The sequence below is a fragment of the Chenopodium album genome, chromosome 6 (genome assembly GCF_948465745.1).
Source record: "Chenopodium album chromosome 6, dcCheAlbu1.1, whole genome shotgun sequence".
Classification (NCBI taxonomy): Eukaryota; Viridiplantae; Streptophyta; class Magnoliopsida; order Caryophyllales; family Amaranthaceae; genus Chenopodium; species Chenopodium album.
In genome coordinates, this window is record NC_137839.1 from 34,963,745 (window position 1) to 34,976,061 (window position 12,317).

The 12,317-nt window shown below is 34.2% G+C and overlaps 1 protein-coding gene across 1 annotated transcript in view; it reads right to left on the bottom strand.

The window, feature by feature from the left end:
* LOC145636021 (vacuolar sorting protein 3-like) overlaps positions 1 to 12,317 on the bottom strand; it is a 42,122-nt gene that overhangs the window by 16,831 nt on the left and 12,974 nt on the right. Inside the window, exons 4-9 of the mRNA XM_081687460.1 lie at positions 8,850 to 8,991; positions 5,624 to 5,896; positions 5,479 to 5,551; positions 3,736 to 3,784; positions 2,417 to 2,702; positions 1,793 to 1,848 (exon numbers count right to left, since the gene is read on the bottom strand). Of these exons, the coding sequence (XP_081543586.1) occupies positions 1,793 to 1,848; positions 2,417 to 2,702; positions 3,736 to 3,784; positions 5,479 to 5,551; positions 5,624 to 5,896; positions 8,850 to 8,991 (879 nt within the window). The remainder of the gene's footprint in view (positions 1 to 1,792; positions 1,849 to 2,416; positions 2,703 to 3,735; positions 3,785 to 5,478; positions 5,552 to 5,623; positions 5,897 to 8,849; positions 8,992 to 12,317) is intronic.

The following is a 12,317-nucleotide window of genomic DNA, read 5'->3' on the forward strand; positions in this document are numbered from 1 at the left end:
TCATACTGATTTTTAGAAATTCTTACCCTTTTTTTTCTTCCATTTCCTTTATATACCCTTTTAGCTTATATTGTTGCACAAGAACTTATTGTAGGTTGCTTTTGGAACTTTTTACTGCAAGGTATCATGATGATGGGAACCCCCCGAAGGCCCTTAGCAAGGAAGACCAAAGCAAGGAGTAAAACAGGCGAAGAACAAACGCGCTAAGGAGTGGAGCACCTGCTCCATATTGGTGAAGACCCCTTTGAGAAGAAGGCCTGGAGCAACGCTCTGGCCTATGGAGAGCCTGCTCCGGGTTTTGAAGGAATTTGTGCTTCAGAAGAGGAGCGGCTGCTCCTGACCAGCAGAGTGCATGTCGTATTGATCTAGACTTTAATCTTTGTTTCTAGCTTTATATTTGGGAAATTTTAGGGGGTATACATGAAAATCTCATGTAATTAGAGGATATCTATATTAATATTTTTAGGTTTGATGCTAGACTAAGTAGAGAGAAAAGTGGATCACCATTGTTATACAATCAAGCTTTCAATACAAGTTGATGCGGATTGAGCATCAAGAATTCAAGAGTCTAGATTTATTTCTTTAGCATTTATTTTTCCATATTACTATGATTTACTTAGGATAAAGATTAGGAATATTTATCTTTTTATAAAATATTATTAGAGTGTTAGCATTTAATTTTATCTTTTAAGTTTATTTATCTTATCAAGCGTGAGATTGTATGCCTATAAATATTTGTTTTTATTAATGAAAACTTAGAGATGTTTTGAGTTTAAGAAAATTAATTGTGAGATAGACTCGTGTGAGTTTTCTTCTTGTTTTAGTCGAAAAGATCAAAATATTTTGAATTAGGTTTAACCCTAATTGCTAATATCCCTTTCCGTGGTTTAATCCACATCACAAGTTCTCCAATTTTCAGTAATTTCTTGCACTTTTCCTCGATTTACTTGCTTTCCTTGGTAATTTTGTGTGATTACTTAATGATTTATTGCTTTAGTAATTAGTGATAATCTTCATTAATGCTTAATCTTATTATTAATTGATGTCTAGCATAGTTGATTTTGAGATTGAAATTTTAATGTTTTAAGTTGGTTAAGCTTTCTTTAAATACTTTATTAACATAGATTTAATTGACTACAATGCATTCTTTGAATACTTTATTATAGATTACTAATTGAATTTTGTACCCAACAGCATTTCTATTTGGATTTTAATGCAGCTAGTTTTCCTATTCTTCTCTCCAAGAAGTCTACTCAAAATCCTTTCAAATGCTTTACATTGGAATAATTCTTGTTATCTTGCACAAAGCTAAGTTTAATTCTTCCACTACAATACTACATTCGAGAAGCAAATATCACCATTTTAAACACTACAAAATAAACACAAGCACGTGAATGAAGGCAGGTGCAGACTTATGTACGCATGCAAGAATGATTGTGTGTGTGTATATATATATATATATAGGCTTTTTAATTCATTGACCACCCATGCCAGCCACTTATCCAGCAGAAAGAAATCACCACAACTTATGCTATGCATGCTCCACCATAACCAATACTACAACAATTCTTGGTTTCTCAGATGCATTTCAAGCCATATGCAGTTATTGTTTTGAAAATTCCTTATATTATTCTCCATCACTTTAAACACACCCCTCCAATAATATAGTAGAAAATACTTAACCACCAAATGCAAAACAGACATCTAAGATATACCCAGGCCTTGATAATATACAATCAATACATTATTAGTAGACTTTGAGGGAAAAGATAACTGTTTTAAATATACTCACAGTGCCAATATTTGAAGAACCAATGTTTCCTGTCCTAACTTCCTGTATAAAATAGCCTGTCACAGAGGAATAGATACTTGATCATCATACTGAAAGTAGAAGACTGGGCACATTTTCTACAACTTAAAAAAGCTAATCTTCAGTGAATATCAGCTTTATTAAGTGAAATTAAAATTGAGTCTCATCAGTCAACTTCAGTTTTAATCTTTAACTGTATGAGGGAAAACTACTAAAAAATAATTATCTTTTTTTTTAGGAAATCTAAAAAATAATTATCTTAATCACAAAAAAAAATAAACAAAAAAACCTAGTCCAGCAAATAAGATATATGAGAACAAAGCCTATCATTGATTCATAAGAAAAGGCATAAATACTTATCAGCTGAACCATTATAGATATCAGAGCATTATTAGTGTGAGAAGTGACCCCCCCCCCCCCCCCAAAAAAAAAAAAAAAAACACCAAACAAACACACAAACTCCCACCATCCAAAAACTATCCCAAATCGGAAATATTCCCACCAAACTAAACAAAAAAATATATATATCAATCATAATGAGTACATTAACTTATTAACCAAAGAATTTTTCCACATAAATCCAATACTAAAAACATTATGTGTCACCTTCTCTAGCCATAAGTCTGAGCCTTCAATTAACTCAAGAACTTCTTCTGCATTATACAGATCGGAAGAATGAAGAAAGATTTGTAGTCTTTCCCTAACAGGATTTTCAGATGACAAATTTCTTCCAGGTATACATGTATTTGGTTGCCTCATGCTTTTGTTAGTAGCATTCTGAGTAGCATCTGTTTCCAGACTTTCAAGAGCAGTTTTGGCAAGGGAAAGAGCATATAATGTATGAAAATGAGTATCACTAAAGTCTTGATCTTCAATCAACCACTGCAGATATCTGCGCCATAAGAGGCCTGGAAGTTCAAATTATGGTAATAACATCCCAAGGTAAAAGAATAACTAATATAAAGCACACCTTACGTTTTAAAATTTTAATTGAAAAATGAATAAATAATACTTCCTCCGTTCTGTTAATATTGCAACAAGGAGGAAATTACGCATCCCAAAACACATTTTATATGCTAAATATCTATAATTGTGTAAGAGTAAAAATTATAAAAAGTTGATATTGTGAAAGTATTTTATGAGACGAATCCAACAAGATCTCACTTGACTATATTTTGCTTAACGTATAACTCATATTATATGGTCAAACAAGAGTGATGAATAGTGCAAAAAGTCCATTGTTGCAATATTAATAGAACGGAGGAAGTAATTTATATAAGAAATATAATTTTTTTTGAAAAAAGGACCTGTAAGCCTTTGAAGAAAGAGTGGGTGTAGCAGACTTTTTGTGTGAAACAGCAACATATTTATGAATTTTAGAGGAGACAGATAAAATGGAGCCATTTGACAAGGAGAGAGAGAGAACCATCAGTCAAATTAAACAATTTTGCAATTATTTTGCACTTCCCAAAAAGAAGTGCATAGCATGAAGGAAAGGACACCAAAATTTCTCTACAAAAAATTTCTATCCAAGACTAGATATGAAGTCTTCAAGCCTATTTATCTAACCTGAATGTATCACACATAAACCAAAATAAATTATTTTAGGATTACCCCATGTACATAGCTAACTTATATGGAACTTACATATTCATACACACAAAAGTTAGATTTACTTTGATCAAAATAAAGGTAATAGTCTATCTTAAACAAAACTCTATATTCCATTTATCTAAAGTGTTTCTTTGAACATTAAACCCTCTTTTTCTTACATTTTTATGCACCAACATGTACTAGTGCTACAAAACAGGAATAATTACTGCTATGTCCAAGATAACTGGACAAAAAAATGCATCACTTTTTTTTTTTTTTTTTTTTTTCTGAGCAATAACAAACATGCATCACTAATTACAATAGCTTCATACCTTTGAAGGATCTCTATTTTTCTTGGATCAATAGCAGCAATTACATCATCTGCATTAATAAACACATGTAGAAATAATGAGTAACCAAAAATTTCCTTCCAAGGACAGTAATCTATTTTACAGCAAATGCATGAAACCACACTCCATAGTGAACACTCAACAAAGTTATGAGAAATTATCACAAATATACCAATTTCATTTTCCACAATCTTCAAGACATACTTTTGATCATCAATATCATTAATTGTATATTAACAAAAAATTATAAAAAGTTGATATTATAATACTCCTTCCGTCCCTAAATTAAAAACCTCTTTCTCTTTATATTGTGAGTAATAAATGCTAGAAAGAGGCTTTGTATTAAGGGACGAAGGGAGTACAACATATTGACATGAATCTTATGATATCTTACATGACTACATCTTTTGTATATATTAGTGAGAATTTTTTGTCAAAGTTTATAAATTATGACGCCTAAGCACTATATTATGGGACAGAGGAAATAGTATACACTTGGATAAAACTCCCAAAATATCAAATGATAATATATGTATTTAATTTGTATAACTTCTCTATCACACTTCTAAGGTTTTTTTTTATTTTTTTTTTTAATGCGGCGCTTGAATTTATTAAGCTATAATTAATTTTATATCTCTTTTATTTTCAAAAATAATTTAGAAGAAAAAGAAGTTGCCTGTAAAAGTCTTGTAAGCATGGAAGGTTACATGAATTAATGGAATATTAGCCCCCCACACGAAAAGTGGGGGTAATAGGTCATCCTATCCTATAGAGAGAATATCGAGTAAAAACAATATATATATATATATATATATATATATATATATATATATATATATATATATATATATATATATATATATATATATATATAATAAGGAAATGATGCAGATATTTTTCATTTTAGGGAAATGGTGCAACTACGAGTATATGAAATGCATTTAGTGAATTTGGTAATCCTATATTACTATGGGTAGTTTCCACATTAATATGTATATTATTATGAAATAATCAAGTCTACTTAGTGATTGTGTGTCCAACCACATTGGAATATTACCTAAATAATGAGATTATAGTCAAAATTTAAGTCAAATATTCCGTACTAGATGTTCTTCTAGGGTGCTTGAGGTGTCTAGGTTATTGCAAAAAGTATTGACATGCTTTTGACTTTTTGAGAGACTTCGACAACAAACAATTGTCAAGTACTTCCCTATCCCTGTTTAGTTGAAATATTTTCCATATAAAAGGTATCCTATTTAGTTGACACAACCTTTCTCTCCATAAATGGCAAGGACCCACTCATTTTTTAAATATTTCTCTCACCTTACTTTTTACCCACTATTACCCCACTATCAACTATCACACAATAAAATAAGACGAAAAATTTATGCCGACCAAGGTGTGTCAACTTAATAGACAAAGACAAAGGGAATAATAAAATGTAAAGGAGATATACCAAAATATACACACATTCATTCCAAAGTTTAAAGGACAATATGCAGATGCATGAAGTGAATATAAAATGCAAAAAACAAGGAAGCAAAATTACAACTTACCCATGAAATCTACAATCGGTATCTTTACCCTAAAAGAACTCAAATCAATGATCTTCTCCATGTATACAAATCATGACTTCATGCAAGAGTGGGCAAAAAATGCAACTTAAAGTCGTAAACTACATGACCAAAACAAATACAAGTTGCCTATATGAAGCAGAAATCCTACCAGGTGGAAGTTGGCTGGTACGTTTTTGAGATGTTAAAACGCGAACGGCAAGTTCCTCATTAACTTCTGCAATCTAGACATGGATAAAATACACTGTTGGACACCAAATATATAATCATCAATTGAACTTTACACGAATAAATACCCATCCAAGATGCTGCAGAATCGACTCAACGTCAGCGGACTCCTCAAGTATTTTAGACGCTTCAATGGCTGCAGTTTCCTTGCTGAAAACTGGTATTGAATTTGAATCACTCGCGTTGTATGAATCAGCAACATCTTGGTGAACGCCAAGCGGATAATTTCTAGCTAAAACACGCCAAATAGCTAATGCATTAGTGCTCATTCCTTTATTCGCATATAGAAAAGCTAGGGTCCTCAAATGCCCAGATTCTTCTAGTAAAGATTCCAATTCCTCCTGCACTGAACATGCAACGTTTATAGTCATACATCAAACAGGCTTTTAAAGAAAGCCTTCAAGATTCTGAGTTTCTGACAAACACAAAGACTGCATAATGTAAACTTTCTTGGAGCCCAAATATTAATCAAGCCAACAAAAATATTAGACCAACAAAAATCCTCTCATAAAAATTCAGACCTGCTGACAAGTGTATTACAATGCCATGGCCGCACAGGTAGGGAAGGGGCAGAAGCCTCTCAATTTAATTTTTTTTTTTTTTTAAAAAAAAAAGTAAAATTAAAAAAATACTACTCCGTAGCAAGAATTGGATGCGGTTTATCTTAGTCGAGGTTCCTTCTAATTCCAGTGACAATAGGCAAAGCAGAACATTGAATACAGAAATGATCAGGTGCAGAGAAGAATTCAATTTATTTAAGCCACCTCTATATGGGTTCCTACATTTAGCATGTGCTATCTAATTCTTCAAGTAATAACCAGGTTCAAAAACCAACTCTTACCAATTTTATTCACATTAGGTTATTGCTTTTGTTCCCAAAAATATGATATTTTGGAAAACAGCAATGCTTGTCAGAATAAAACAATAACTCTTCTATCTTCTCCAACTTATAATTTCTGCTGTAAACTAAAACTGCAGCGAAATTGCACATTAAAAGACAGATTAACAAAGAAGGGTTGAGAAACTAGGACTATAGGAGATACTATAGGTCAAGAATTGAAAATTTAGGGGAAAGAAAGGGAGAAAATGCTTAGGAAAGAGAAGCTGTAGATAGCTTCTGCTAGGAACTGGTATTTAAACAGAGAATTCCAAACAACAAAGTTGAGTAATCAAATAGGCCCAAAGCCCGCAATAGTGTTTGTATTGATGACCAGAGAAATCAACAATATAACTCCTTTCAAGAGGAAGGATTCTCTCCCTAGTGTTTACTTCTCAATTTTCTGGATACCTCTTCCAACGTTACATGGGACGGGATTCGATTCGAAACGTGGTACGAAAACGAATACGCGGAACGCTACCCGTGGTGAATCCGGTACAATTGGGTACGAAATAATTAAATTAATAAAAAAATTATATAGGTGATTTTTATTGAAAGATTTTTATATCTAGGTGAGTGGATTGCTAAAAAAAGTAAATAAAATAAAAAGCCCAAGTTGTTTTTTTAAAAAAAGACCAAGTTGTTGAGAGACATATATAGGTTTAAGGCCTTTAAGCTTTTTACCAAGTAAAACAAAACCCTAGCCGCCACCCTTAGTGTGCACAAATAAAATAAAATAAAAAAATATGTTACTGCTAGGTAAATCAGGAGAGAGGAGGGAGAAAAAAGTCAAAAACTTCATAAATTAAAAAAGAAAATACACGTTAAAGAAGAAAGAGAGAGAAAACTACATTAAAAATGTCGGGAAAAAAAACATTAAAGGTTGCAGAGGAAGAACAACCGTGTTTGCTCAGCCACAACTAGGAGTCGCCACCTTCAGCGTTATGGTTCGCTACCACCAGCGACCCAGGTCGCGTTTGTTCCGTGTTCCGGTTCGCACGAATCAGATCGCGATTCGTGGCTCCATACCGCGAACCTTGTAACGTTGACCTCTTCCCTCCTACATTCCTTCTATTTATTATAAGCATCTTGCGTAACAAACTAACAAAGTCTATCCAGCTAATAGCGAATAACAACTTAAGCACAAATTACTTTATTGCCCAAAAACACTAACAAACTAATAACTGATTTTCCACTTCAGCACTCAGGTAGCTGTTGCACCCATTTTGGCCTTCCTTTGAGCACATGTGATCACAGGCTTGGGCTGATTGGGCTGGTTCCTTGCAGCTTCCTATCAATATGATTGGTTAAGATAACACTGATAGGAGAGGGTATGTACTCAGTTTAACTATAATTGATTCTAGGGCAATATCGTATCAACACATAAAGGAGCATTAACTTACACTTGTCATGTATTCTTCCTTTGTATACATTACAAAAGAAATTACATTGTAGACAAGAAAATCAATTAAGTACAGATCAATAAAATCCTCTCCAGTGGATGAGACACATAAATTAAAGAGCTCAAAGCAATAAAGCTTTCAGTTCTCAGGAATTCTATATAATAGTACTATATTTAATATTATTTTTTATGTATCAATCTGGGTAACTGGTATACTAAGTTTATAATAATTAGAATTCAACTTTCTAATCAAACACTGGAAGCCAATACCTTGCAATATTCATAATGTAAGATTTAAAGCAAGAGGTCACCAATTTTTCTACAATACTTTTTGACCAGTTCTTTACAAATAGTTATGAGAATAAGGTCTTGGAAGAAGACTCTTTGACGTCAAATTCTAGTACAAAATTATATGAAATGGTGCTCGATAAATTTCAGCATAATACATTCCTTACTCCTCATGAAGTAAGGCTCTTATCACAAAGAAAATCACCTGATAGATTTATGATGAGCAAGAATAAGAATAAAGCTAATTGGCATGACCTTTTTCACAGCAATTATATTACAAAATATTTATAAAATAAGCAGCACAGAATATTAGAAGCCAAGCTTTAACATAAGCTCATGGCCAATACTACATTGCAAGGTGATGCAAGAAAATATTCTAAAGCTCTATGGAAATATAGATGAGTTGGGTATAGCTGATAATTAAATAGGTTCGCTAACAAAAGGCTTCAGAGGTTCCACAAAGGCTGTTAATTTGCATTTACAGCTCAACGATGTTTGGTAATCACCAAAATTCAACAGCAGCATTGCACATGAATTGACCTCTACATGGAAAATATACAAAAAAAAAGGTCATATGTACAGTGTTTTAGTGGCCAATTGTCCCAGTCATCAATATATTCTAATAAGAACCACCAATGTAAAAGAAATACCTACATAAAAACAGAAGAGAACTCCAATACAGTCATTAAGGGAAAAAAGAAGAGGTTCAAGGAAAAAGAATGCGTACTACAACACAGCTATTTTCAGAAGATGCAAGTTTCTCCATATCTTCAGCGCAATTAAGTATTCTGTATAGGTACATTAGAAGTGTGTCAACTCCTTCCTTCACTGGCTGATTAAGATCTTTATGTCGCATTACCAGGAGATACCTAAGAGAGACATTAAACATACATAAATACAAAGAGTGTGATACAGAGAAATAATATGTGAAAAATGAACTTATTTTAGCTAGGATAAACATGTATAATTTATTCCCTCAACTTCATGGTATATCTTGTTTTTATGAGGGAATGAGTTACATAAAAATACTGGTTATTAAATATTGCTGGAGAAAGAAAATGTTTATGAACAAGGTTGAAAATAAGAAAACGTCAAGTGAAGAGACCATTGTTTCATATTCTCTCACAGGATTCAATATTTGGACTTCTAAACACAGTTTATTTAATTGCTTTAGAGCAGCTAATAGAGTATAACCCATCTATGATGCAAGAACACGAATACAAGTACAGATCAGAGTACCTAGACACATTATAAAAGGATCTGGAAATTGGACTTGAACAGGGGGACACTGACAATCTTTTGGGAATAAGAAATAATGTAAATGAAGTTCATAAATTAGAATGAGTTGATGCTCTAAGAGCTGACATTACAACTATACATGCATCATAGAACTTACCAGACATTCATTGTTTCCATTGTAAGACTAGCTATGTATTTAAAGGGTTACAGCCACACATCACATAACAAAACATACTTCCTCCGTCTTTTTTTTAGATGCATCACTTTCCTTTTTAATTACTACCTCCGTTACATATTAATTGCAATTTTTGCCAAAACGGGTTGCTACACATTAGTTGCAACTTTCCATTTTTTCCTTTTTTAGTAAGTTTTTTTCAATAAAAGTACAAAAATACCCTTACTAGAGATTTTGTATACACAATTAGTTGCTCAAATCGGATTTCATTAAATTCCTAATCTAACTTATTTAACATAATAATACCACCCAATTAAAGCAACAATCATAAAAAATATTCAACTTCCATCTTCATCTCCCACAAAATAATCAGACCACCACCTTTACCGTCACCGTCACTTCATCTACCCATCACCATCTTCAACACGTCAATGCTCATCACCAGTGTCAAAGTCGCCGTCGCCTCCTCCTCCTCCGTTGTTCCTCTCTCTCCCCCTCTCAATCGTTTAAATCTGATGGATTTCGAGGTGGATGGGCTAGTTTGGGGTGGCTCAAGGCAGCTGGGTGGATTAGGTTGAGAGAGGGTGGTTTCGTGGTTGTTCGTGGGTGGTTTCAGGGTGGTTCGAGTAGAAATCGGGTGATTTCAAGGCAGTTTAGGTAGAAATGGGGTGGTTTCAGGGTGTGAGGTGGGTGGTTTCAAGGTGACTGCAATTGGGCTACGGTGGTGGACGGGTGGGCTCGGTGCTGTTGGTGGTGGTGGTTACTAATTGATTAATTACCTTCACTTTCTCTCTCTTACCCTTAATTTACTATTCTTTAATTCATTAATCAGCCATTATGAAATTTTGTCTTAAAATCCATGTGGAGCACAAAGTTGCAACTAATTCGAAACGGAGGAAGTAATAAACTGTCTCTATCACTCTCCTAATACATGGGTCTACTTTTTTCTTTCTCTACCCTCTCATCTCCAAAATTGCCTAGGAGTCCGCAATTTTTATATTGATGCAACTAAAAAGAAAAGAAGTAAGAATAAATACAAACAAACGAAAAAGAGAGGGTGTGGATGGGAAGTTGCTGTACAAAGGAGGAAAAAGACTTAAGAAGCAAGGCAGGATAACTCTCAACCTTCCTTCCTCCTATGCTCCATTATCTTTCTCGGCGGGTCCACTTTCTCACCTTACCCTATAATCTATGTCCTCACCCATCCAGGTTTGATTGTGTCAAACGGCACAGTTATTTAACAAATCCAAGCATCAAAGCCAATTAAACCATACAGGAGCTGAACTACAAATTCTCTGTTCCACATTGCACCACATTTAATTTTTCAAAGCATCCCAAATTGGTCTGTTCTGATGTCAAAATAGCCAGTGCCACTTCCTGATTACATCACCCTTCCCATCTTTAATCTCTCAGTCTATCTTCTAACCCTCTCAATTCTTCCCCAGAAAAATCCAACCATGACTCCAATGACTCAATGAGTCACAACTACCCAGCCCAACCCTGCTACACCTCCAGTCCACCATCATCTATTCTACCCTGTCAACACCAGTTACAAAATCATTAATTCCCTTAGCCATCAGCACTGCAATTATTTGAAATCCCCATCCAACCTAGCTGCGGCAACCTCAAATGGAAAACCTTAATGGACAATTCCAACAACTACAACTACAATTACAACTACAATTACAACTACAATAACAAAAACAACAAAGCTTTAGTCCCAAAATTAAGGGTCTTCATTACCGTCTTCGAAGTGCTTTGTTTGTGGTGAAGGATGAAGTAGTGGGTGAGGGTTGGCGCTGGTGGTGTACGATGAGTGTTTGTGATGTAATTGAGTTTGGTTACAAAATCTGTTTGTGAAAATATTAGGTGAGGGTCTAAGCAAATGGTATTGATGGCAGTGAGGGTCCATGCAAATGGTATCAGTAGCACTGTGGCAGTGAGGGTCCAAGCAGTTGGCATTGAGCATCTAAATCTATAGGCAGGTGGAAAGATGATGATGCGGCTAAGTCAACAGATGGAATGGTGATGGTGGTGGATTCCATATTCAGGAACAGGGTGTTCGTCATTGGGTAGTCAAACTCATTTGAGGGTGGGTGGTGATGGTTTGGTGATTCCAAAATGTGAGGATCAGGTATAAAAGTATTTTACCTTTTAATAAATGTTCCAAATTGCAATGGTACAACTATTGGGGAGCAGAGGAGTATGTAACATATATGCAAGTACACCAATCCCTATCTGAAATTCTGAATGCAAGTTTATGTTGGGTGCACACATGCATGTTGGTCTTAAGGCAACAAATAGCAAGGAAATAAACATCACCAATACAGGGCAATAAGAGTATGAAATTCTTTGTTCCCAATCATGATCACTTTTACTACCCCACGCTCCCTCCCCTTTTAGTACATTTGCACTCCTCGCATTGCTAGCCATTGTTTATCCCTTTCCTACCCTCTAATATCTTTTCATTTGTCACCCTTTTACCCTCCAACTAGACCTCGTGGCAGTATAGAGCTAATCTCTCTTGCTAACAGACCAAGAACTAAACCAATGAATGGAGCTTAATTTTTTCATTGGCCTATAGATTATTTAAAAAGATCAACATAGTTGTAGAAAAGGAGGGGCTAACCAAGAGGATTCAATGATAAACTCTTAATTCATAGTTCTAGAAAAGGAGGGGATAACCAAGCACTTTCTATATTGATCCATATCATAATTCATACTCCAATTTCTAAGAAGAATAATAAGATTAATTCTTTACGGAACTCCGTTTCTCAAGAG